We start from the raw sequence: 27,822 nt of genomic DNA, 5'->3' as shown, positions 1-27,822 counted from the left end.
CCAAACCTTAAAGGGAAAAAAAAAAAAAAAGCTCAACAGTATGTTCATCTCACTCAGAGGTTTCCAACACATTTTATTTTGCTGACCACCAATTTGCAGCTTCTAAGGACCAACACGGTCATCAGTCCCTACCCAGTGTCCAGTTAACTTCAGTTCGCTGCAGCCCCTTGGTCCTACACACTGAAGTTAATGGCTTGAGTTCCAGTAACATGTGCAAAGAGGCTGCGCTTTGGCTCCTGAAGGAGGACGAGTCCAAGGTAGAGCCTCTTCCAGGGCTTTGCTCCCGCGTGGTGGTTTCCTTTGGCAAGAAGTTGAGCCATTCTCGACTTTGGTGCCTGTAGGCAGGAAGCGCTCAGAAGCGGGCGGTGGGACATGCGGGGACAGTGTGACACGTGAGGAGAGGAGCCTCTCCTACTGGGTCAGTAGGTGAAAATAAAAGGAAGCCTCTGTTTTTAAGGAACACGGATAAACACCTTTTTAGATCACCTATTTGTTCTAGAACTACAAAATTTAATTCAAGAAAATATAGGTCCCGTGAAAGACTTGAAAGTTTTATAAAACTAAAATCTAGTTTTCCCCCAATAAATTGTATTTTAGCCAAAACCCTCTTGATGCTTCTAAAATAATACTAAACGGGGCATCTGATTATACAAGAGCAATAAAAAAAATTAAATATTTATTTGAATAACAAGTTGAAGTTCGAGCTGCATGGTTGGCCAATGCAGGTTTCCACACAGATCACAGGAAGCGTGCATGGAAAAGTACTGGCGCAAGGGACAAAATAATGCTAAGACTCAGGCTAAACAGCTGGATTTTAAGGAAACAAAAGGTCTGAAATCACTATACAAAATATAAAATGTATTAAACACAACTATCCACAGAACAGTCTTTATTATTATTGATTATATTTAAAAATTATTTGTGTAGTTAATTATATGCTGACTTGTAAATGAGTATTATACATGAACCCCCTTTCAGAGGCAAATCCTTGCTGTGCTATTGAACATCTAATTACATTGCAAAAAGTGTCCTTTTTTGCTATCAATAAAGAAAACAGTTAATGATACTACTGCAAGTATTAGGAAGGCTACAAAAAAAAGAAAGAAAGAACATTTCTTTTTTGTCTTCAAAGTGCTTTCCATGCAGTTAAGCACTTGCCTGGTTTAGCTGAATGCACCCTTGGGTCAAAGAGATGCTCTTGAATTAGAAGACTAGAAGGATTCATGCAACCCTCTTGCTACTGGGACACCATTGTGTCACTCCCTCACCAATCCTGTCTTTCCAGAATACCATTCCAGACACTTCAAAAAGGATCGGGCGGATAATGATAAATATACATAAAATGAAAAGACACAAACTGCTATACACTACGACAGGTAATGTCTGTGCTACGTGAAAGCACCTTTAAAAAGAGCCTACTCGGCAAGAGATAAGTGTCTAAAGATTCAAAATGAATCAACAGTATTGGATAACAATATAATTCTCAACTCAGAAGCTGCCTCAAGATTAGGTGCATCTTCAGTTAATGTAACGGGAAAAAAAGGCAATGGATTTTATTTGATTAATTGCATCCACTCACAAATCGACCTAAGGTCACCAGATGTGTAGACACAATGAGATTTTTCGTTGTTGTTTATAGTCTTTAATTGAAATGATGATAAAGGAAATAGAGCTATTTAAAAACAAAACCACACAGCTGCCTTGGCCTAGATTACGAGGTGGCACCGGGCGTGGGGTTCACATTCTGGGTGGCCACCTGCGGTGCGACCTCAATGATCCGGGGCTTGTCTATGATCCTGGCTGTGCGGTTACCCTTCTCCACGATCCCAATAATCCATGCTTGGTGGCCTTCACCATACTTGGGGGACTTGATCTCTGCACAGAATCGAGCTGCTTGCTCACGCGGTAGACAGATCAGGAGGCCGCCTGGCAAAAGGGAAAGGGAGAAAAAAGGAGCACCATTAGCGGTGATGCTGTTGTCTCCCCAGAAGGGGTCTACACTGCCTGCGTCTATTCCACAGACCGCGCTGTGGAGTCGCTAACTGATTCCTTGCTCAACTTCTACTATATTTCAAAACACACACAACAAACTTTTAAGTCATGAAAACACCTTCCTTGTGAATCATCTGATGCTGTGTAGGAGTGAAGTGTCTGAGACACAGCAACATACGTGGTGCCAATCTTTCCCAGGCAACGCTTGAAAGGATTAACAAAAGAGAACCTTACATTTTCAATCTGATTCTCTACATGGAGTCAGTTTACCAAAAAACGCTTTTCATTTTTTTTTTTTTTTATTTAAAAACTAAGGCCAAATAGGAAAAGGAGTACGTCAAGGCTGTATACTGTCACCCTGCTTATTTAACTTATATACAGAGTACATCATGAGAAACGCTGGGCTGGAAGAACCACAAGCTGGAATCAAGATTGCTCGGAGAAATATCAATAACCTCAGATATGCAGATGACACCACCCTTATGGCACAAAGTGAAGAGGAACCAAAAAGCCTCTTGATGAAAGTGTAAGTGGAGAGTGAAAAAGTTGGCTTAAAGCTCAACATTCGGAAAACTAAGATCGTGTGGCATCTGGTCCCATCACTTCATGGAAATAGATGGGGAAACAGTGGAAACAGTGTCAGACTTTATTTTTTTGGGCTCCAAAATCACTGCAGATGGTGACTGCAGCCATGAAATTAAAAGACGTTGTTTACTCCTTGGAAGGAAAGTTATGACCAACCTAGATAGCATATTCAAAAGCAGAGACATTACTTTGCCAACTAAGGTCCATCTAGTCAAGGCTATGGTTTTTCCTGTGGTCATGTATGGATGTGAGAATTGGACTGTGAAGAAGGCTGAGTGTAGAAGAATTGATGCTTTTGAACTGTGGTGTTGGAGAAGACTCTTGAGAGTCCCTTGGACTGCAAGGAGATCCAACCAGTCCATTCTGAAGGAGATCAGCCCTGGGATTTCTTTGGAAGGACTGATGCTAAAGCTGAAACTCCAGTACTTTGGCCACCTCATGCAAAGAGTTGACTCACTGGAAAAGACTCTGATGCTGGGAGGGATTGGGGGCAGGAGGAGAAGGGGATGACAGAGAATGAGATGGCTGGATGGCAGCACTGACTTGATGGACTTGAGTCTCAGTGAACTCCAGGAGTTGGTGATGGACAGGAAGGCCTGGCGTGCTGCGATACATGGGGTCGCAAAGAGTCGGACACGACTGAGCGACTGAACTGAACTGAAGGCCATAAAAGTGTGTGTGCCTCAAAGTATCTAGGTTCTGTCACTGGCTCTGTCATTAACTTCAAAATAGAAAAATACAAAATATGTGAAAATAAATCTTCATTGGTACCCGAGTAGCTAGGCCAGAATAATTTAATGTATTTTTAAGTAGAAGAAACACAATGGGAAAAAAATATGTATGACCTTTTACAAAAAAATGAGACACTTTTCATTTTTTAATAGAGACAAACTATATTAGTTGGTAATATTCATTAGTTCATTCACACTGATTCTACACCTGCCAGGCAGCAGGTGCTGTTCTACCAACAGTTCAGCTACCCTCTTGTAGCACACTTCGAGGAAGTGGATTTTGTGATTTTGAGGTCAGGAAGTGGCAGGGTCCTCTCTATGGCTGAGAGGCCCACCTGAGACGACCCCCACCATCCCCACCCCCAGGGCTGGTGCATGGGTGGGGCTTCGTGGTCTTAGCTTCTAGGGGTCAGAATTTCTTATGACCAGGCCAACCTCAGATTGACTACCTAGGGGTTCAGTCTAGGCATGGGTACTTTACTTCATTCCCAGATATTTCAACTCTTTTACCAGGACAGGGAAACAGTTCCTGAGTTATAGAGGAAGTATAACAGAAGTAAGAGAGACTAGGGGGAGGAAGGTGGGGCGGGTAGGGGATAGAACTGAAAGGATGAGACAGAGTCCAGATAAAGAAAAAAAAAGGGGGGGGGGGACAAAAATAAAAATGGTAATTTGGAGATATCATATACTATTTCATTCTTAAAACACTAATTTTAGACTTTTGCAAGGAAAAAATACAGCCTCGTCAATGTAACCTATGGATACATTAGCTATTTCTTGAGTTTCCAATGGAAACTAGGTGATGACCTATTTTCCCCATATCCTCCCTTCTTCCCATCCCATCACCAAACACTGGACTGAAAACAACGCTGCTCATCACAGGAAGGATGGCATGAAGACACAGTGGCAGACGGCAGCAGGTGGAAGATGCTCCCAGCCAAGACCTCACACCTTGGGGCCCTGCTGCTGGACCTGGCTTGCTCCTCCTCAGGGAGGTCCCACTGGCCTCACCAGCATTAACCCCTGACCCGGGCCAGGGCCCCGGTACCTGATGTCTCTGGGCAGGTCCCATGCATGAGCCCAAACATGTTTCCGCAGGCCTTGCTCACGGCTGCCATCTTGGCCAGGACGGGAAGGTTGTGAATCACAAAGGATACCTCGTTCCTCTGCTGTTTGGCCAGGTTCTGTGCGTGGCCCAGAATCCCGAAGCCCGTGATGTCAGTAGCCGCATGGGCGTTGAATGTGTGCATGAGTCCTGCCGCTGCCGGAGGACAGAGAAGCCTTTGTCATCTGGTGTCATGAACAGAGACTCCTAGAAAACACCCCTCCTCAACTCAAAATCTTACAGATGCTTTGGTCTCAAAACTGCTATTTCGTCAGGAAGACGGCATACAGGAATGATGAAAGCTGGATTTTAAAGATTAGTAAAACCTGGAGTAAAATTCTGAAAGTTGGTTTTGTAGTTCATTTTGAATCACTCGGAACAGCAGCTTCAACCAACAGTAAAGCCCTAGTAAACCAAAATATCTGTAGAGAGGAAATGCTACCTCAATGAAAGATAAATCTGTCATACTCTCCTAAAATCAAAGAACAAGACCTTTTAAGACTGTCTGATCTAAATTCAAGGTACATTCCTGGTATCTGCAAGGTTAATCTTTTATTTTTTAATTAAAAAAAATTAGTACATTTTCTAGAATAGTCTTAGGTTTACAGAAAATTTAGCAGAAAGTTGCCATACTGTCCCTACCCCCCAGCCATCTCTCCTACAGTAATAGCCAGCATCAGTGTGCTGCCTTGACAGGTCAGGACTCATATGTTACTGTTAACTCCAGTTCACAGTTTACACTGGGGTTCACTCTTGATGTCTATGCGTGCAGAAGTATGAGCTCGTGTATCCAGTCATTAGAGTATCATAGAGTATTTTCACTTCCCTGGAAATCCCAAGTTCCAACTTTTCACCCACTCCTCCAACCCTTGATCTTTCAACTTTCTCCATCATTTTGCCTTTTCCACAAGGTCAGAGTTGGAATTATACAGAATTTGATCTTTTTGGATTGATATCTTTCACTCAGTAATGTGTTCTTAAGGCTCCTCCATGTCGTGATAATTCTCTTCAGCACTGAGCAATATTCCACTGTTTAGATGGACCACAGTTTATTTATATATTTACCAACTACTGAAGGACTTTAATATTTATACTAATTTATATAAATATAAATTTATATATTTACCAACTACTTCCAAGTTTTGGCAATTTTGAATAAACCTACGACAAACATCCATGTGCAGGCTTTTGGGTGGATAGAAGCTTTCAATTCATTTGAGCAAATACCAAGGCACACAACTGCTAGATCACATTAGCAGATTTAGTTTTGCATGAAACTGCCAAACTATCTTCCAAAGCAGCTGTACCATTCTGCATTCCCATCAGCAATGGGCTGTCCACACCCTCACCAGCATTTGGTATTGACTTTAGCTATTCTAGTGGATGTGCAATTCCCTAATGACATACGATGTGGAGCATCTTTTCATATAATTATTTGCCATCAGTGTATCTTCTTTGGTGAGGTGTCTGTTCAGCTCTCTCCACCCCCCCCCCCCACCGTTTTTTAATTGGATTTTCTTATTGTTGGGTCTCAAGAGTTCTTTGCCAATTCTGGATACCAGTCCTCTGTCACATGTGTTTTGTAAAGATTTTCTTCCAGTCTGTGGCTTGTCTTTTCATCCTCAGTCTCTTCTATAGAGAAGTTTTTTATATTAATTAAGTCCAACTTGTCTTTTTTTTAATGGATTTGTGCTTCTGGTGTTATCTCAGTAGCTATTATCAAACCCAAGATCACCCAAGTTTTCTCCTATGTCATCTTCTAGGAGTTTAGCATGTTTGCATTTAGGTCTACAATCCATTTTGAGTTTATTTTTATGATGGGTTTAAGACCTGTGTCCAGATTCATTTTTTTACCTATGGATGTCTAATTTTTCAAGAACCATTTCTTTAAAAGATTTATCCTTTGCTCCTTTGTCAAAAATCAGTTTAACTATACTTATGCAGGCCCATGTCTCAGCTTTCTATTCTATTCCACTGACCTCTCTTTTTTAACCAACAACATACTATCTTAATGTCTGCAGTTTTATATGAAGTCTTGAAGTCGGGAGGTGTCAGTCCTCCAACCTCAACACCGTGTTGGCTGTTCTGGGTCCACTGCTTTTCCATGTAAACTTCAGAATCAGTTTGCTGATACTCACAAAATAACTTGCTAGAACTGCAGTTGGGATTGCATTATACCTATAGTTGGGAAGAACTAACATCTTGACAATACTGAGTTCTATCCATGTGCACGGAATACCTCAATTTATTTACATCTTTAATTTGTTTCATCAGTTTTATAGTTTTCCTCATACAGAACTTGGACATGTTTTTAGAGTCGCACCTATGTATTTCACTTTGGGGATGGGGAGAGTAACTGAATTGCTAATTTTTAAAAACTAAGTGTCTTTCTCATGAAATGAAATATGCCATATGTTTACAGAAGTGCTCTGGGGTAAATGCTTTCTCTTTTTTTTGGCTATACTAGGTCTTCGTTGCTGCGCTCGGGCTTCTCACTGCAGTGGCTTCTCGTTGCAGAGCACAGACTCTAGGGCGTGTGGGCTTCAGTATTTGTGGCATGCAGGCCTACTTGCTCCATGGCATGAAGAATCTTCCAGGACTGGGGACTGAACCTGTGTCCCCTGCATTGGCAGGCAAATTCTTATCCACTATACCACTAGCAAAGACCTGCTTTTTGATATACATTTTCTCTCTTTGGGCTTCTCTGGTAGCTCAGAAAGTAAAGAATCCACCTACAATGCAAGAGACCTGGGTTCGATCCCTGGGTCAGGAAGATCCCCTGGAGAAGGGAATGGCTACCCACTCCAGTATCTTGGCTGGGAAATCCCACAGACAGGAGTGTGGCAGGAGGCAGTCCACGGGGTCCCAAAGAGTTGGACATAACTTAGTGACTAAGCACAAGTTCATCAAATCTCTCATTTATCTTTCCTTAGACCAGAATCTTTTACTTAGGTATATCATCAACAACACACGCTGAGAGGAGAATTGACCCCATTCTGGTTCATAGTGCTAGCTAAGCAACACTGAGAACAGGCCATCCTATTCACATACCTACACCTGGCACAGTGGGTCAGTCAAGGACATTTAGCAAAGCCATAACCTCCACTTCAGCTCTTCCTGACGCCGTCCTAGACAAGCTCTGAGTACCAGAGTGGACAAGAGGACACAATGAATCCTACAGTCAGTAAGTGTGTGTCAGGCGCTCAGTCGTGTCCAACTCTGTGACCCTGTGGACTGTAGCCTGCCAGGCTCCTCTATATCCACGGAATTCTCCAGCAAGAATGCTAGAGTGGGTAGCCATTCCCTTCTCCCTCCTGACCCAGGGATCGAACCCAGGTCTCTTGCATTGCAGGCAGATTCTTTACCGCCTGAGCCACTAGGGAAAAGGGATTCTACTTTTAAGGTATTGGTCACCACTTCTCTTATATACGGAATGACTGTTGCTAATTTTTATTATAAAAATTTCAATGAAACACAAAAGCAGAGAGAGGAGCACACCACCATGAATTCCCACATACCTAACAATACCCAGCCTCAAGTGTTACCACCAATCTGCTGGGGTCTCATCTTTTCCTGCCTGCTTGCTGGGGGATGTGAGAGGTGATATGGAAACTTTAAAGCCAACCCCAGTCATGTCCCTTAGCTATCAGTATTTCTATGTGTGCCTCTAAAAGATAAAAAAATTGTAACAGCCACAATATCATTATCATACCAACAAAATGAACACTACATTTGATTGCTTTCTCTGAAACATCACAACAGTTTCCTCTCAGTGTCATTTATTTGTGGAGACTGAGCCACTTTTTCCTACAGCATCTCCTCCGTTCTGGATTTGGGGATCTTCTCCGATGCAAGCATGTTCTACCATCTTCTCTATTTCCTGTACTGGTGTTTAGGACCAAGGCTCGAAGAGACTCAGGTTCTTTTTTTCTGGCAAGAATCCTTCATGGGGAATGGGGGGTAATATCATCAACATGAACCTTTCACTAAAAGCTTCTAGCAGCCACTGATGTTTTTTTTGTCTTGAGGTTCATTTAATCATGGGACAGCAAAAATGGCAACTCTGTAATTCAACCATTCTTCCTGTATTTATATGATTTCGATAAAGACTTTTTGAGAAAATTCGGTTTCCCTGAAATTCACTCTATACAAGACAGGTAAAGTAAAAGGATGACCACTTTTATTTTAGAACAAGTTGGTGACCCAGGTGACCAAGAAGTTTTAATTATCATTTGTTTAGATGCTTGATATGGTCACTCTGGTCTTTGATAGTCAAACTGTACCCTCCAACCCCATGAAGTGGGAGCCCCCTGAAGTTGTGGGGATGTGACACCACCACCACTTCCAGGCACAGGAAATCAAGCTTATCTTCTGTACTTCCTGCCCCAGAGCTGGAACCTGCCATTTCCCCAGGGAGTCCTGGTACTTTTTAGTGGAAAACAGTAACTTGCCGACCAGGGGCAATAAGACTTCACCCTTCACTGCTTCTAGGTCTTTTCAACAGGTTCAGAAATAAACATTTTCAGAGAAAAAAAATAATCCTGAGTTCACACTGATAATTCAAAATTAAAGATGATAGTTTTTAATTAATTTAAAACTGTCTTACTTCTCTTACTTAGATCGTCTTACTTCTCTCTAAAGTCTTTGTTCTTAATTACATTCACTTATTTATCTCAATATACAACATTCTCACAAACACAAACCCACTGACAACAATGAAATATTTTTGTGGATTTTTGTCTTAAGGATGTACACAGAAAATACCAGGCTCAAAGAGATTTGAAATAATTCTTCTTCATGTCATTTTGCCACTAGCTTAGACGTACGTTGGACAACCTTAAAAAATTTGGTTTGGATTCATAAAATATGCTCTTTTCATTTAAGTATAGAAAACTACATAAAACATTTGTTTCCAAGTTGAACTTATGAAACAAAGCATGTTCAGAGGGTCTGCTTCCTCCCTGTTCTCTTGTATATGTAATAATTTTTGTTAATGACTTATTTTTCCACTGTTTCTTTTTGAAAGTATAAAATACACATTATTACTTCGTATTTATTTATGAACACACAAAACGTAGCATACTACATACATGCTCTGTCCTTCGCTTTTTTCACTGGCCATATCCTACAGATAGCTTCCTGGTAATAAAGCTCTCTCATTCCTTTTTCTAGGGAATAGTATTCCACTGTGCATGGAGACTAGACAATCCCAGTCAGTCACCCAGTGATGGACCTTCAGATTGCACCCTTCTTTTGCAATTATAAATAGTGCTTCAACGAATAGTGTTGTACACATGCTATTTCATATTCTGGCCACTGTAGCTTTGGGATAGACTCACGGAAGTGGGAATTCTGGGTCAAAATAAACGTACACTTAATTTTGCTGCATACGACCGAAGTGTTCTGCCATATCCCTATCAAGAATGTCTAAAACTTAAGGATAGAGGACTCTTAACTGCACAAATATAAGTAAACTAAAAATCTATATGAGTAAAACTAAATCCATTACAGATCACTTTCTAACTGTTAAACTACTTAATTTGAAGGACAAAAAAAAAAAACTTCTTAAACATGGCACAGTAAAAGAAGTAGGAATGAAAAACCTTTGTTGTAAGTGATGAGAGTATCAGAGAACAAAGAATTAAATAATTACAATTCAACTTAATTTGGAATAAAGCCAAAGACATACTCTTGGAATGCAGGGGAAAAAAATTACAGAAAAATTTTATCTCAAAATAAATTGTTCAAAAGTAGGCAAAAGGCAAATTAGTTACAGCATATTGTTCTGATAGAACATCTAGCCATTAAAAATCATGTGTATTAGAATTATATAATATGGAAAAAAGAATTTAGTAATATTAAGAATAAAAGCAAATTCCAGGGACTTTCCTGGTGGTCCAGCGGGTAAGACTATGCAATTCCACTACAGGGGGCATGGGTTTGATCCCTCCCTGGGTGGGGAACTGAGATCTGGCATGCCGCTCCATGACCTGCCCCCGCCAAATTCCAAATACAAGTGAAATGTATGCTAACCATTAGTTTACAACATCAACAATAAGATAAAAGTAAACTACCAACCAACCAAACATGGATAAAAATCTTAGAAAAATACATAAAAGTATTAACAAAAATACATAAAAGTATTAACAGAAGTTATTTTGGGGTGGTGGGACTATGAACAATGTTTTTCCTTTACTTTTTATATTTTCTAAAAACTTTCCTATAATAAGCATATGATTTTTTCTCCTCTAAAGCAAATCACATTTACCCCATGCTTATGTCAAGAACACGCAAGGTGTCTGGATTCCCACCAGGAATCCAGGTGGGTTAGGGCTCTAGGCACTAACAGAAGGGGTTGTGCAGTCACTGGCCAAACCTGGCTGGTGGCCAGTTCCTCCAGCTAAGATTTTTTTTAAAAAAAACAATGTTAAAAGAGTCATGAGGAGAAAAAAAATCAGTGCAACTGAGACCGTGGCCCACAAAGCCTGAAAGAGCTCCCTTCCTGCGTCTCAGAAAGCTTGCTGACCCGGCCCAGCCGTACCTGTCCTGTTGAGCCTAGCCATGTTCATCATCGCCTCCTGGTATGCCAGCTCCACATCCTCCTGGGTGACCACTAGCTTGATTTTATTCCACTTCTCAGGCTGATGACAGGAACACAGATGAGGGAGCAAAGAGAAAAAATGTGATCAATCTTTGTTTCTAACCACTGAAACAGCCCATTTTTTCCTTAGTCATCTTGAGGAGTTTTACTTATCTAATTCTGCACACAAAATTAAGTTTTCTAACTCCCCACTCCCCCAACCCCCGTGATTATTATTTTAGGTGTCCGCTAGACGTTACTATCATGGCATCTTCTCTGCTCTCAGCTGCACCTCTGTATTCCAACACTGCAGTTTAGTGGAAACGTGAAACCAGCAGGATAGTTGTGAATGTCCTTAGGTTCTCCTCTTCATCTCCCCTTGTAAACTGATGGCTCACAATTTTCATGTTTTCGTGTTAACTGTGTTAATATTCTTACTGACTCTCCCTGAATTCTGAGAGCAAGTCCTCTTGAGGGACAAATGAATGGGAAAGAACTTCAACTTAGCATTGGCTCCAATGACGTTGAGAGTGACCACACAGCACATCCTCTGAAACGCCACTGTCTTCCCTCTTCTTCCCCAGTCTGATAGTCAAAGAGCCTAGCGTCACGATGCTGGGTTCACGACATACAGTCATGGTACATTAATGGCCAGCATTCATGAATTCACTCATTTTTAGCAACACTCAATAATCTACCGCCCAATGGAAATCTATCTGTGTACCTCCCTTATTCCCTGCCCCTCAGCTCTCCCCAAGAGGTAACAACGATTTTGAATTTTATACTTGTCATTTTCCTGCCTTTTGAAAAGCAGTATCCTCATACATACAGACGCCCAAACAATACTCTTTGATTGCTTCTGACCTTTATGAAAGGGTATCACTCTGTTACTTAGTCTTTGAAACTTGCTTTTTTCCAGTTCTGAGCACCTTTAAGAAATTGGTAAAAAGCAAAGTCCTGTGGTCTGATTGACAAGTAATCATACTAGATGGGAAATGTCCCCATCATTGCTGAATAAGAAGGGAAAAATATCTAAAGAATACGGCCTCCTTAGAGATTCTCTCTGCTGTGTGTCAAATTAAGATCTATCTGATTGATGAGTAACATAAAATTACTCTTTTCCAATTGTTTCTCAGGACTAGTGGTTTCAGATGTCAATTGCAGAAATTGAAAGCAGTGAGATATGTGAGAATATACCACAGTCATTCATTTTTGAGTTGCTACAGCAATGAAGAAAGTCTTAAAGGAAGAATGATTGATCATACTGCAGTAGAAAGTGACTCAGGATAAGTATCTTTATATTCTAGATGCTTTCTCCATAAGATGATTATTTATCAAAATGTTCTGATTCACTAATTAGCTTAAAAAGATAAAACAAGCAACCAGAAATGACCAAAACACTCATGACGAAATTGTCAATAAGCCTGGCCTTATTTATACCTCAAATATCAAACTTTGCACACATTCTCTTATGTATTAATTTTCAATGATAAGATATAGCCAGCTCATTAACTAATGAACAGATAAACTCAACTGTTTCCCAAATTCTCTTCATGGAGTACTTCTGAACTTTAAGCACTCATGAAACTTGGATTTAATAAAAGAATAGGGACAACTCCCAGGATTTCTGTAAGGTCTAGATTGACACTATACTCTCTGGTACTACAACTAGAAGAGTGCATCAAAAAAAAAAATTTTTTTTTTTAATATATATGTATTTACTTGCCTGGCCAGGTCTTAGTTGCAGTACATGAGATCTTTAGTTGCAGCATGCAGCACCTCTAGTTGGGGCACGTGGGATCAGGTTCCCTGACCAGGGATCGAACCCAGGGCCCCCTACACTGGGAGCATGGAGTCTTAGCAACGGGACCACCAGGGGAGTCCTCAAGAGCTCATTTGAGAAGACACACTGCTGACACCAGAAGGTGAAGGTCACTTACAATATCCAGCCACTGGTGCACAGCCACGGCCACTTGCGTCCCCAAAGGTTTTGTCAGGACAAGCACGTCACCCGGCACTGCATTATCTGGCCTGAAGAAGAGAACACTGGCAGTTTCTCATCAAATTAACCAAGGAGATAAGCTCACCATCGGTTAAACAAAAGAAAGCAAAGGCTAGTAAAACCACGTGTGTTTGCGGTCACTTACTCATATTTAAGCCAACTACTGCCATGTACTGGCAGCAGAGCTTTACCATTTACTGCTGGGGCGACGGATGAACAAAACGAAGCATTAAATGAAAAGTGGAGAGGCCACAACTTCAACACTCAGGACGATGACTTACTAGTTTCCCAAAAAGGCAAACTGCTTAGACTTCAAAGACATCATCAGGCCCTGATTCAGTCACGCTCTGTACTTTTCAACACAGACCCACCAAGGTTCTGAGGCAACAAGACTTCTGAAACAAACACTGTTCTTTCTTTTTTACAATCACTTATATAACAGAGATGCAGGTGGGCTTTCTCAGGCTGTTCCATTATGGGTCTGTTTTGGTAATTTTACCATCAGTGTGTCAAATTCAGTTATAACCAGTAAGTTTCCTTGGTACCCAGGATCCCTGGTTGGGCCCTGTCTTAAAGACAGAAGGCAAATACCAAAAAAAAAAGGCACCCCTAAAAACACAAAGACTGCGCCCCCGAACAAAACTCCTGTCTCACTAAGTACCCTCATGACTAGCACTCATGTCTTTCTTGTCCTGGTTCAAGGAACTGTCCACACAGTCATCTGGTCCCCCGACAGTGGACAACAATCATCCAGGTGGGTTAAAAACCCGCAGGCACACCCTTTCACGCTTCTGGAATTGTGAAACACGTGGACCCGGCACCCGCTCACAAAACCCACTCCACAAATGGAGCTTCTGATTCCTTCAGAGAACAGGGCAAGGTGGTTTTCTTAATAAGATTTTAATAATTTTCTTAATTTTTCTTAATAAGGTTTTCTCAAACATGAAAAGTGACAACTTGTGTTAAGAGAGAAACTTCTCCAAAGACGTGGCAATGGCCTGAAGGCACATGAAAAGATGCTCTTAGCATTAGCCATCAGGGAGATGCAAATCAAAACCCACTGAGGTATCATCTCACACCCACTAAGACAGCTATTATCAAAAACAACAGTAAAGAAGTGGGTGATGCTGCTATAAACATTCATGTGCAAGCTTTCTGTGTGGACATACATTCCAGTTCCCAGGCGCAGATATCTAAGAATTACTGGGTCATGTGGTGACTACTGAACCCGAGGAACAAAACCAGCCGCACCATTTTACATTCCCCACAGCCATGGACACGGTCTGCGGTGTCGCCACATCCTCACCAAGACTTGTTCACTGTCTTTTTGATACCTATGTCCACACAGGAAACTTGCACACGAACGTTCACAGCAGCATCACTCGCAACAGGGGGAAATAGCCCAGAGGCCTGTGGCCTATGAATGGGTGGACACACTGCGGTCTGCCCATACCACGGAGTGTTTGTTATTCAGCCATAAACAGGAATGAAGCACCAACACACGTGCAACACGATGAGCCCTGCAAACATGCTAGGTGAAAGAAGCCGGACACAAAACATCACTTGTTGCACAGTTCCATCTATATGAAATGCCCAAAACACGCAAATCCATGAGACCAGAAGTAGATTTGTGGATTTTAGGGAATGGGGGAGGAGGGAGTTAGTAGTAGCTGCTATGAATACGAGGTTTCTTTTTGAGGAGATGAAAATGTTCTGGAATTGGACAGTGGTGATGGTTATATAAGTCTATGAATACTAAAAACCAATACACTGTATACTTTAAAAAACTGAATTTTATGTTATGTGAAATTGTGGGGAGCGAACCAGGCCAGGTGACATGAAACAAAAAAACGACTTACATGATAAACTCGTTGGGCTGGCAGACAGTCGTAGCCACACCTCCTAAAACAATCCAGGGGTTTAGCACTGTTTGGCCACCCGTTACAGACGTTCCTGCCTCCTCTGCTGCATCTTTAAAACCCTGTATAATTAGGGGCATCACTTTATCCCTTTCCTAGGGTTTAAAAGGAAAATTAAAAGTCACATCATTCAGCTGAAGACCTGGAAAAGAGAGTCTATACACTTACAGCTATGAAAAGATCATAAACCAGAAAAGATCATAAAACCAGAGTTTCCAGAAGGGGAAGGGAGTAACAGAAAGAGCTCACTTTTGTTACAGAGTGAGTAACAGCTCACTCTGTAGCCCTTTTATCACAAGTTTGAAGAGGCTGCAGGTTACAATGTGAATGGAGCTTGGACAACAGAAGTGAACTCTGGAAATGGGCTGGGTGTGCAGGGCTGCCTGCATCTGAATGGGCTCTCTACACGGTCCTCAACCACCCAAGACCAGCTCACGTGCACCCCCACGTCTGCCCCAGATGGCTGTGTCCAAGCAGAGGCCCAAGAGCACCTTGTGGGGGCAGACAAGAGCCCACTGAACGCTCAATTCTTATGCGCAGGGCGAACTATGGCAGGGCGTGGGGATGAAACCAATTACCTGTCAAAAATAATCTAAACAGGAATTCACCTCTGAGTCAAAGAACAGGTCAGGCAGGGAGGCCACAGATGCTCCAGGTGAGCAGTGGGACACCCCGACCCCACCACTGTCTATGTCACCAGCCAGTGACCAAAGGGAAGGGTGACGGCCTCGGTGCCACAGCCTGGGCTGGAAGGCTCCTACTCACCCTGTCCGTCATTTTATTACTGACTCCAAGGAGCATCAGCATGTTGTCGCACTCCGTGACCCCCATGGCATAGAGGTCACTGAGGACGTTGGCACAGGCTATCCTGCCCTGGAAAAGAAGGGAGACGTGAGCGGGGACCCCAGGGGACTTTCCAGGGCAGGCACAGAGAGCTCAGCTGCCCAGAGGCACCAGGGAGGGGACTTTCCAGGATGTGGGCCTCAGCAGCTGTGCTTCACACTCGCTGCCTTTCCTCCACCACAGAACCAAGCTCAGACGTTCCTGCCACCACCTCTCCTCCATGCAGCACGCAGCATTTCCATGTTCTTCACCATTCTAAAACATCAGGAGAAAGCTGCCATTTATTTAGGTGCAGAACCCAGAGCAGGGAGATGGTGGAGAGAAGTGGGCATGGTGCAGATGGTTGCAGAGGAGCCAGAGTGGAAATGCTGGGGAACAAACATCTTAAAGAAAATGTGGAAACAGTCACTTATCCTGAACAGATTCTTAAAAAGGGCCAACTTTTATTGGTTACAGAGAAGATGGATTTTATGTACTCGGAGAAATTTTTGGACTCCTTTCCAAAGTTGTATGAGAGAAACAGGAAAATCATCTTGGTTTAAAAAAAAAATAGAAGAAATGAATAACACCTAGCCCTGAAACCAGACTGTTTTCTAAGAAAAAGGGAGGCAATTCCTAGTAAACTATATAGTTTTATTGAGGAACTCTGAACAGTACTCAATAGAAAGGTGGAAAATAAAATAGAAAATAATTTCTAGTTATTTTAATAATTATTAATATTAATAATTATTTATAAAAAATAAAAGATTTTCTACTGCCGACGGAGATTGAAAAAAATGTTTAAAGTTGCCTTTCTCTAAACAGCAAAGGAGAAAATGACAAACTTTTCTTTTGACATAAGAGTAATCAAACTGCAAGTTACTATATCACTTCCAGTGGCCATTTCATTGCTGGTTTATCGTTATGTTGTCTTACAACTTCTGGGCAGGTTGGCAGGGAGCTGGATCACCTCCTGTGACTCACTCACAAGGCAACAGGGGCAGTGTGGTTGGCATGCTGGGAGGTGCCAACCACAGGCCAGGCTGCAGAGGTGTGCTGCTCCCTCTGTGCTAGGCTCTCAGGTCCTTCCGCGAGATGCTGGGAGAGGATGCATTCTGGTTCCAGCCACCTGGGCCCCCAGATAGGACACCAGAGGTATGGCATGCATGGGAGCACTGCTTTAGAGGAGAGACAGCTGGCTGTGTGGGCAGGAGACAGGTTTCTGGGAGCCCATGTGCTTGTCTTGGGACCTGAGTGGTGAACACTCCCTCCTCGCCTCGTTTCCCTTGGCACCAGGAGGGGCCTTTGGCACTTTCTACGGATAAGATGTTCCCAATCTCTTCATTGGCTCCTCGCAGCTGCCAGGGTGCAAGGAAGGGTCCAGCTGTGTAGATGGAGGGGCTGCTGGCAGCAACCCCACAATGAGCAGGTGGGGGTATCTGAGTGGAGCGTGATCAGCAGGGAGACCCACGGGTTACCCTATGGAATACAGACATGGCGAGAGGCGTGACCAGAATCAGGATCAACGGTTAAGTTCATTGTGGTGAGATGCTAAGCTCTCTATTTCTGGACAGAGACATGCAGGATCTGGACAGAGACATGCAGGATCTGTCCTATTACAGAGGATAGTGAAACACAGGAAAGTGGAGTTTACAAATGTCAAAGAAAAACATGGACAAGGAAACAAAAGGAGAAAACTAGAAACACATCATTCCATAGACACACTGAACAGGTGCTTTGGCAGAAAGACGTGCATAGGTACGAGAGCAGCAGGGGACACCCCACATCCGCTCTGCCTGCCTCACGCACGGTACCAAGTGTGAGCAAGGGAGCAATCAAGTCAGACCCTCAATGGCAGAGTCATGGTGGGAGGAGTAACAACAGTCTGCACAGAACAAAAACAAAAACACACACACACACAAAACCCAGCTACCACTCCAAACCCAGTGAGTAAGCAATTCCAGACGTAAAAGTACGTAGGGTCAAACTCACCATCATGTAAGGGTCATCGACGATGGGATAAATGTAATCTGTGGTTTGAACCAAGGAAAGGCCGCCGTGCCTCAGAGGAATGACACAGGTGTCCATCCCGATGCCTGCAAAGACGGGAGTCACCATCATCCAGAAGTCAACAGGAGAGTGGGGTCATTTTGTACCTTCAGTGTCTAACAGGAGGGGTTTTGCACAGGACTCTTATGGAACACTGCTCACTGCCAACAAAGCAATGTGCTTCCTATCAAGAAGTATAACCGAAATAAATGCAAAACAAAACCAGCTTAAGATAGCAAACGAGAAGACAATTTGTTAGCTGTGAAGACTCAACTTCAACACGGTACAATTTTGAGACTCTAATGATGCCTTGAAGAGAAATTTTCCTTTCTTTTACTGTTATCATGTGATTGGCACCACAGAGAATTTCCGTAAAGATGAGAACAGCACAGAAGGAACTTGGGTTGTCTTCTCCATAGTTAGCCAAGAGTACATCTTTGGGTATCATTCTGTTTTTCCAACAGAAAATCTGTAAAATATTTTACACATATAAATGTGTAAAATGCTATTCCACATTTTAGTAAAAAATGACCCAAAAAGGACAAAGCTAGAACAAGTATTCATCGACTAATCAAGCACGCGCATAAGCACTGTGGTGCCCACGGGGTCTTACACTTGATGGGCTATTTAGAGATTATTCCCTTTCCTGAAATTGGTTTAGAAACAGTCAAGACTAGTTACTGTAGGTCATATTTCTTTAAAAAAAAAAAAAAAAAACAACACTTGTAATGCAAACACTACGTGCTTTCCCAACACATCTCTCAAGGGGACACCCCCCAGCCCTTAGGAAGCATTTCGACTTTGCAACACAATGGGCAAAGGACAAATCAGGAGGAAGTACAAAAGGAGGCAGGTAGATTCACCCAGAATCCCAAATGAAACAAGAATAAATCACACCCAAATCCCACAGAGAGGACTACCTGTGAGCTTTCACAATTGCCCCCGCAGACAGGCTGAGTCCCAGGGGCAGTCTGTCAAGGTCTGACCCATTATTACTAATACAGAAATAAAATCAAGTTTAGTAAAACATCACTCTGTGATGGCAGGCTGATTTTTTTATTACCACCCTAGATGGCAAAGCAGAAACTCTTGGTGGAAGATCCAGTTAGGGAATAGAAGGTTTTCTTTCAGAATGGCAAGCCTCACAAATTTGTGACCATGGAACACTCATTACCAGCGATCAGGAAGTGTGCAACAGTTCATCTCATTCGATGCATGTGCACAAAAATGCCCACTAATGATACTCTGCAGCACTCAAGTGGAAACAAGGCAAGAACCACAATTAAACTCACATGATTCTCCTGAAACTGATCATTCCAACAACTGGGTATTCCAAATACATTACTATTCACTTTGGAAAAGAGGGAAGGTTCCCTTTTAGGTTTCCATATAAACTACAGGTCTATAGAAAGAGACACTAAAAAAGAGTTGCTGAAAGTTAGCTTTAAGTATTTCCCAACATGGGAATCTTCAACTTGAATTCAATCTTGATTTGTAGAGCAGTTAATTTCTCTCTCTCTCTATCCAGCATCAGAGAGTGTGACCGTGACTCCTGAGCACACTCCTGGGGCTGACAAGAAGCTCCCATCACCCACACATCCTCTCTCCACGAGGACACCACTGCATGCTTAGGAGGGTCTAGTGCTGTCCACATGGGAACTGCCAGCCACACATGGTAAGATATGGCAATTTCAGAGTGACACGCGCTGCCAAGTGTAAAACACACACTCAGTTTTAAACACTTGGACCTGAGAAAAATCTCAGCTAGCATCTCGTTAGCAGTGTTTTACATTAATTATGCATCCAAATGACATTTTTACATATAAAGTTAAAACATAGTAGAATTAAATTCACCTGAACTGGACATGGAACAACAGACTGGTTCCAAATAGGAAAAGGAGTTCGTCAAGGCTGTACATTGTCACCCTTCTTATTTAACTTATGTGCAGAGTAGCTCATGAGAAACACTGGGCTGGAAGAAGCACAAGCTGGAATCAAGATTGCCAGGAGAAATATCAATAACCTCAGATATGCAGATGACACCACCCTTATGGCAGAAAGTGAAGAGGAACTCAAAAGCCTCTTGATGAAAGCGAAAGTGGAGAGTGAAAAAGTTGGCTTAAAGCTCAACATTCAGAAAACTGAGATCACAGCATCTGGTTCCATCACTTCATGGGAAATAGATGGGGAAACAGTGGAAATAGTGTCAGACTTTATTTTGGGGGGTTCCAAAATCACTGCAGATGGTGACTGCAGCCATGAAATTAAAAGACGCTTACTGCTCGGAAGGAGTTATGACCAACCTAGATAGTATATTGAAAAGCAGAGATATTACTTTACCAACAAAGGTCCATCTAGTCAAGGCTATAGTTTTTCCAGTGGTCATGTATGGATGTGAGAGTTGGACTATGAAGAAAGCTGAGCGTCGAAGAACTGATGCTTTTGAACTGTGGTGTTGGAGAAGACTCTTGAAAGTCCCTTGGACTGCAAGGAGATCCAACCAGTCCATCCTGAAGGAGATCAGTCCTAGGTATTCATTGGAGGGACTGATGCTGAAGCTGAAACTCCAATACTTTGGCCACCTGATTCAAAGAGCTGACTCAATGGAAAAGACTCTGATGCTGGGAGGGATTGGGGGTAGGAGGAGAAGGGGACGACAGAGGATGAGATGGCTGAATGGCATCACCAACTCGATGGACATGAGCTTGAGTGAACTCCGGGAGTTGGTGATGGACAGGGAGGCCTGGAGTGCTGTGATTCATGGGGTCGCAAAGAATCGGACATGCCTGAGCGACTGAACTGAACTATTTTTTAAAACTATTTATTTACTTATATGACTGTGCTGGGTGGTCTTAACTTTAGCATCAGGATCTTCTGTTGCAGAATGTGAATGCTTAGTTGTGGCATGTGGGATCTAATTCCTCAATCAGGGATCAAACCCAGGCCACCTGCATTAGGATCAAGAAGTTTTAGCTACTGGACCACCAGGGAAGTCCCTGATTCTTTTTTTTTTAATGGAACTACCTGTAGTAGAAAAATCTAAATGACACAGCGGGCTCATCTCATTTTTCTTTGGGACAGCACTAGTCTGTAGTGAGTGGTTTACAAATCCCCTATCAAATTTCAAGAATAGAAGACAGAGAGGGTGAGCCCAGGTTAGGCCATGGGATTTGAAAACGAGTGTATCAAGTATGAGAGAGGACAGAGGCACAGCGTAGGTGGAAATAAAGGAAGATGCCAGAGTGGAGGAAGCCTCAAATACAGAGTAGGGTGTGCTTAATCAGTGGCTGAAGGGGAATTCTAGAAGGTTTCAGCAAGACTGAAGCCATCCAGCAAAAAATTAAAAATAAATTAAAAAAAAAAAACCTAAATCATCAAACTCCCTCCTTAGCCAGCAGCTGTCAACATGTGACAAAGCTTATGCATCAGCAACAGATGTACCAAGTGGTTTTTTTTTTTTAAGAATTTTGAAAAAATTATTTATTTGGCTGAGCTGGGTCTTAGTTGCCATACATGGGATCTAGTTCCCTGATGCTGCTGCTAAGTCACTTCAGTCGTGTCCGACTCTGTGCGACCCCATAGACGGCAGCCCACCAGGTTCCCCCATCCCTGAGATTCTCCAGGCAAGAACCCTGGAGTGGGTTGCCATTTCCTTCTCCAATGCATGAAAGTGAAAAGTGAAAGTGAAGTCGCTCAGTCGTGTCCGACTCTTAGCGACCCCATGGACTGCAGCCTGCCAGGCTCCTCTGTCCATGGGATTTTCCAGGCAAGAGTACTGGAGTGGGGTGCCATTGCCTTCTCCCGGAGCAGGGATCAAACCTGGGCAGAGTCTTAGCCATTGGACCACCATGGAAGTGCCACATGTACCAACTTCCAAGACATACTTATCATAACAGTTCGTCAGATACAATAAACATGTATCTTTAACAACTGTTATGGCTTATCCTTAGAATGCCGAAAATACGACACTTTTAGAAAAAATTTAAAAACACATCAACAGACTTATGTGTATACATACATACCTTATACATAAAAACATGTATGTATTATGTATGTGGGTGCAGATATGGTACACATACATACACAGATAATTTCTGGTACTCAGTTGCAAACTACAGGTATTATTAGCCCATATTACAGATGGGGAAACTGAGGCTCAGGAGGGTTAACAAGAGTGTACAGAGTAACACTTATTATCTCTTTCTCCTGGCCTGTTCCCTTGCTGTCATTGCTGAGTTACAGCTGATGCAGCTTCTTTCCCCACAAACATGTCTGGACTGAAAAATCAGATGACAAGCAGTATGGTGAGCAGAGGAATGGAAAAATGTGGATTTCAAGTTCTGACCCCCACCAAATGACAGGAAACAGGCTACCCAGCTTTCCTGAGCACCACAGGGCTGCTGGAAGGACCAACTGCCTGAGCGCTCAATAAGTCAACGAGGGCAGTTACAGAAGGGAATTACTGCTTTATCCATAAAGTTGCTGCTGTTGTTTTTAATTTAATTATTTACTTGGTTGTGTTGGGTCTTAACTGTGGCACTCAGAATCTTCACTGCATCACGCAGGATCTTTTGCTGCAGTGCACAGACTCTCTAGCTGCGGTGCATGGACTCCAGAGCTCATGGGCTTCAGTACCTGTGGCACACGGGCTCGAGAGTGCACCAGCTCAGTAACTGTAGGCTGCAGGCTTAGCTGATCCGAGGCATGTGGAATCTTAGTTCACCCACCAGGGACCGAACCTTTGTCTCCTGCATTGCAAGGGGGATTCTTAACCACTGGACCATCAGAGAAGTCCCATCCATGAGGTTTTTACTGCATTTGTTGGTGCCCAAAGTTATCTAACGATTTTCTCAGTATATTCTCATTCCTTGACAAGTAAGCTGACATCCACTCCACCTCATTCACATGTTATTTTTCCACACTGAGACTTTAGATAGATGAAGACGGTTTTCTTTTTCTATAATTTATTTGGCTACACCGGGTCTTAGTTGTGGCATATGGGATCTAGTTCCCTGACCAGGGACTGAACACGGACTCCTTGCATTGGAAGCTCAAAGTCTTAGCCAAGGATCCCCAGGGAATTCCCAAGAGAAGTTTTCTAATTGAGCTCCTAGGAGCCCTTACAGGCCCTGAGAGTGCAGGAAGTGAGTTTTCCTCTCTCCCACCCAAAGCAACTCTGCTTTATACAATCAGGAAAGAAAGGAGTACCCTGGGTTCAAAACCAATGTTATGAGATCGAGTGTGATCATATATAGGCAAAAAGAAAGGCAATTAAAACCTTATGCAGGAAATCTAACCAAGTCACACACTGTAATTACAAAACATCCACAAGCTCCTAAAATATACAACTAACACTCAAAAGGCAAAGTGATCACAAGTCTTGCATCACATACTGAACAAAGCACACACAGAAGCTAACAGACATCCCTGCAGCTGAGACTTTCTTTCTGAGCTCAATGTTTGGGGAAGGGTAAATCACTAAGTACATCCGGAACTGGATCAAGGAAACACAGCTCTCAAGTCCAGATGTCAAGCTGGGGTCAAGTACAGACCCAGTCCAGTGCTCCCGCCTTCTATGTCTGGAGCACTTTTCTTCTCCTTCCTCCCATGGGAACTTTTCTAGTGATGCCTATTGCAGAGGAGCCCTGAGTTCCTCCCAACCCAGTCACTGTTCTCCCAGTCCTGTACAAGGATGCAGAACCACTATCTTTTCTAATCTGATTGAATAAAAAATACCTTTACTGTTAACAGTTGTCTCATATACTTTAAAGTTTAAAAATGGTTAGAGCACATTTCTTGATGCTTTTCACGTAGTTCCTCCAAATAAGTTATAAGGTAAGTTACCACTGCTTTGCTCTGAATCCTTCTTGCAGAATTTTTTTTTTTTTTAAAGGCAACATGGGAAAAGAGAACTCCGGTTTTTGACTCACTAATAATGCATCCAAGATGCTCTACTCGGGAAATATGAAAGAAAACAGTGGTTCACATACCAAGTCTTGGCATAACTGCTCCAAGAAACTGCTCATCTTCTTGGAAGTGGTTCTCCTGTAAGGACTCCAGCAATTTCTGCAGGACATCTTGGGGCACTTTGCAGCCAGTGCCCTTCAGTTCAGTGAATCTGGTTAACCGGAAACTCTTGTCCAATTCATAACTTTCCGGGTTAAAGGACTCCCGTGCAGACATGGTTCTTGGGCCCACACACCTCACGGCCGGGCTCCTCCCCTCCTTCTCCTACGCAGCTGGTTTCTTTATAGATCCACCTGGGTAGCACCAAAACACAAAGACACCATTGAGTTCTCACCAGTACTTGGCAAGAATCAAGTGAATATATGACAGTGAAAAGTAAACATGAAATGGGCTGAAATCACCAAGACGATAGGAAAACAGCCATCTGGGACCAGAATGGTTTGACACAGTGATGTACAAGCCAGGTAAGTCTTAAAAAGTGACTGTACCATTAGAGACATGTTCTGCATCTGTGTTGTTATAATTGTGGCTGCGAGGGGCACCAAGAAGACAGAACTATGGGCCAGCTGGCTTACAGGACACAGTGCCATCTTGAGCAAAAAGTCCCAAACGTTCTTCTAGCTGATGGCATTACAGGAAAACGAGTCACTTCACCTATCAACCAGGAAGTACTATGGTTTAGAAATGAGATGCCCTGGCTAACGTGACTTTTCAGGAAGACCTTTTGCTATCTAAAAGAAAAATAAAATACCTAACAGGCATTTTTGGTGAAATGGAAGTTGATGGATATGGATTTGATGAAATTCTTTATGATGCTAAATTCGATTTTAGAAAAATAGATTTTGATTCCAAGTCAGAAGTACACAAAATGATCCAAAACTATAGGAAGCCTGTCTAAAGAACACAATTTGAAACCTGGAATGGCTGTTTTAACACAGCAAGGTTCATTTTCTACAACAGAGCGGTGGAAAGTTAGTTCTCTGATGTTTTAATTCAGTGCTATTTCCTAGAAAGCAAATGCTGCCCAACTAACTAGTAAACACACATCATTGACAAAGTATACTACTACTCCTTACTGTTTCATTGCAGATCTATAGTGATAAACTGTACTAAATCACTAGCATTTATAGTTTGGGTTACCACTGGAAGTTTCTGGAACAAATCTTTCTAAGTTTGAAGCCTTGGGGCTAAATGAAAACCTTTCCTGCGCTCCCGGGGTTTATAAACTTCCATACTGATGCTTTATTGGGCACAGAATAACAGACACCCCAAGTTTTAAGGTCAGTTTCCCCTATAAAATTCATGTTTAAGAACATAATTCCCATTTATAGAGTTTTCGATCCCTTGGGAAGCACATCACTCATTTAAAATAAATCTCACAAAGCCTGAGTTCAGGCAGTCATCCAAACTGTCTTTACAAAACCATGTTTGGGGTGAGCAATGATTTTGGTTTGAAACCTACAACTGTAAAGCAGTGAACCTTCCGACAGTCCAAGAAAACACCTGTGCAAAAGGAGGGCGCGAGGCTAATCAAGTTACAGACATGGGAATTCTGAAGCCATTTTACAGCTGGGAAAGTCCAACAGCACTTTGACTTGGAAGGGTTTGCAACAAAAACAACAGTCCTTTCCTCACCAAATGCCTCACACTTAACACCGCCTCACTCCTACCAGGGTCAGAAAAAAATCCAACTCACGAGGCATCCAGTTATTTTCCTACCTCCAATCCCTATCCAAAAATAAAGGCGGGGAGGGGAATCTGGAACTCAGGAGACTAGCTTCCTTTTAAATCTTCCAAGATTTTTAACGGCAAAAAGTTTAAAACACCTTAAGCCCAGAAGGCACTCAGGAGTTTCAAATTTCCAAATAGAATGAGGGACGTAGATCACACAAATCTCAATCCAAAAAAAAAAATCTTGCTTTTTTTGGAGATGGGGGGGGGGGGGCCTGAAGAAAGGTGAAATTAATGGCGGGGCGGGGGGTGGGTTGCATAATATGCAGTCCACTAGAACCCCAAAGCCGCCTGTTTACACCTTTAAAACAATGACATGAATATTTAAAGCAACGGTTAACCCTTTCTTTCCCAGCCACGTTTTAATTTTTTCAAACGAGGGCGCCAAGCTGGCCGCAGAGCCGGGGGAGCGCGGTGAGTGGGGGCAGTTAAGAGGGCAGCCCCGGCCCGGTACCTACCTCCCCCAAGGTTCCCAAGCCCAGGAAACAAACAACGGGGAGGACGCGGCGACTTGGGCGCAAGGGGCGCGTGCCCAGCGGGAAGCACACGTCGGGGCGGCGGAGGGCAGCGCTCGGGGACACCTTAAATCCCTGGCTGCCGCCTTTAAAGGCCACCCGGGCCCGGATTCTTTGTGCGGCGCGGCCAGGAGGAGGCGGAGCGGGGCAGCCGACGGGGCCATGCCCGCCCGCCCGCTCTCTGTCCCGGCGGCAGCGGGAACCGCGCGGCCCAGGCCGCGGGGAGGGCGCGAGGCCCGCACGGCCCCACTAGCCGCGATGGGTCTTCGGGTTCGCGGGCCGGCCAGGCCGGGGCGCCAGGCGTCAGGAGGCGCCCGCGGGGCCGAAGAGAGGGCGCGCGCGGGCGGGGGGGAGGCGGGGAGGGCCTGAAGGCGCCGCGCCCCGGGGACCGGGCTGGGCTCTCTCGCCGCGCGCGCGGGCCGCCGCCGCACAAAAAATGTCGGCGGGCGAAAAAATTAACCCCTGCGTCGCCGCCGCCGCCCTCCCCCTCCACTCCTCCCCCGCCCTCTCCTCCCTCCCTCCTTCCCCGGCCCCGCGCGGCGGCCGCGGCGGCGGCGGCGGCGGCGGCGCGGGCGGTGCTTCTTTTTTAAAGCGGCCCCACCAAGCCCTGGCTCGGCCCCTCTCCAGGCAGCGCTGCAGAGCGCCGGTCGTGCACGGCTCCCGGCGCGCCCGGGCGGCCCGCGGGGGGATCCGCACGGCCGCCCTGGGCCTGCGGACGAATATTCCCCTTTAAGCCTGGTGTCTCGCCCCCCCTCCCCGAGCCAGGCGCTTACCGGTTCGCTTTGCGCCCTCCGCCTCCTCCCGCGAACGGGACTCCGCCGCTCCCACAATGCACCGGGCGCGGCCGGGCTCCCTTAAGCGTCGCCTGAATAAAAAGGCCTCTCCCGGCGGCGGCGCGGAGGGCGGGAGGGCCCCGGCCCGCGCCTGGGCGCCGCGGGGGCTCGGCCTGCCTCGGCGGGCCCCTGCCGGGAACCAGGGCCGCCGCGCTCCGCCGTGCGCCGCGCGCGAGGGGCCTTTAAGGGCCGGCTCCCTCCCTTTAAGAGGCGGCGGGCCGCGGCCGGAGCGGCTCGGTGGCTGCGTGCGGCCCGGGAAAGGGGGCGGGGGCGATGTGCAGGCCCGAGCGCGGCAATGATTGGTCTCGGGGGAGGGGTGGGGGGTTGCAAGCCCGAGGAGCGGTGGCATCCGTTGCACGATGCAAAAAGGATTGATTTCAAAAGTTGCGAGTTGCATTGGCAGCAGCCTTTGGCGCCCGGGCCACCTCCTTTTCCTTGACCCGCTGGAAGGGCCGGGAATGTTTCCCAAAACCTGGCGGGGTTCAACCGTGCTGCGTTCTGCGGGACGCTGTACCTGCTCCCCGAGCGCTGCCGTCGTTCCTACCGGCAGACAATGAGCACGGAGACAATTTGAAAGTCGGGTGAGAGCAGAGGGAATGCCCCCTCTGCCGCGACGAAAGACTTAGAAACACAGACGGCGCGTTTGATTAATAACGACTCTCCCTTCTATTGTTCAGCCTGGCTCGGGAGATCACACGAGCCTTGGTGAACACGCACACGTCCTGCGAAGTTTCTTGAACGTTTCATGCGTTTGGTAGGAAGTCAGAGATTAAGGTTCCTCAGTTACATTGTTTGCTCTCCACAGGTCCAAGTCAACATGGCAGCCTAGTACCGCATGTGTTTGAATGAACACCCAAGGGAGAGATTCACCTTCTGAGATGACTTTTTTCAGATTTTCAACTTTCTAATACGTTGCTGAAGCCAATAAAGTAAAATGCTTTCCTACGACGCCTTTTCGTGCTTCCCTTGAAACCGAGAAGTTGGAAACTGA

At 44.4% G+C, this 27,822-nt stretch overlaps 1 protein-coding gene across 2 annotated transcripts; it reads right to left on the bottom strand.

Annotated features, from left to right (window-relative positions):
• Positions 1–53: 53 nt before the first annotated feature.
• On the bottom strand, positions 54–26,968 carry SEPHS1 (selenophosphate synthetase 1). Of its 2 annotated transcripts, none has more exons than XM_027559910.1 (9): positions 26,772–26,968; positions 23,776–24,045; positions 17,729–17,832; positions 15,680–15,787; positions 14,855–15,009; positions 12,934–13,024; positions 10,955–11,054; positions 4,357–4,569; positions 54–1,926 (listed from the first exon to the last, which is right to left on the bottom strand). In XM_027559910.1, exons 2-9 carry the CDS (start codon positions 23,966–23,968, stop codon positions 1,712–1,714), a joined length of 1,179 nt encoding a protein of 392 aa, XP_027415711.1. In that variant the 5' UTR covers positions 23,969–24,045; positions 26,772–26,968; the 3' UTR covers positions 54–1,711. The 2 variants fall into 2 exon arrangements, with proteins under 2 accessions (XP_027415711.1, XP_027415712.1); XM_027559911.1 differs by lacking the exon at positions 26,772–26,968 and adding an exon at positions 25,942–26,131 and having other exon boundaries at positions 1,529–1,926.
• Between the last annotated feature and the right edge of the window lie 854 nt (positions 26,969–27,822).

The sequence above is a fragment of the Bos indicus x Bos taurus genome, chromosome 13 (assembly GCF_003369695.1).
Source record: "Bos indicus x Bos taurus breed Angus x Brahman F1 hybrid chromosome 13, Bos_hybrid_MaternalHap_v2.0, whole genome shotgun sequence".
NCBI classification, from domain to species: domain Eukaryota; kingdom Metazoa; phylum Chordata; class Mammalia; order Artiodactyla; family Bovidae; genus Bos; species Bos indicus x Bos taurus.
This window is presented reverse-complemented; position numbering and strand designations above follow the sequence as displayed.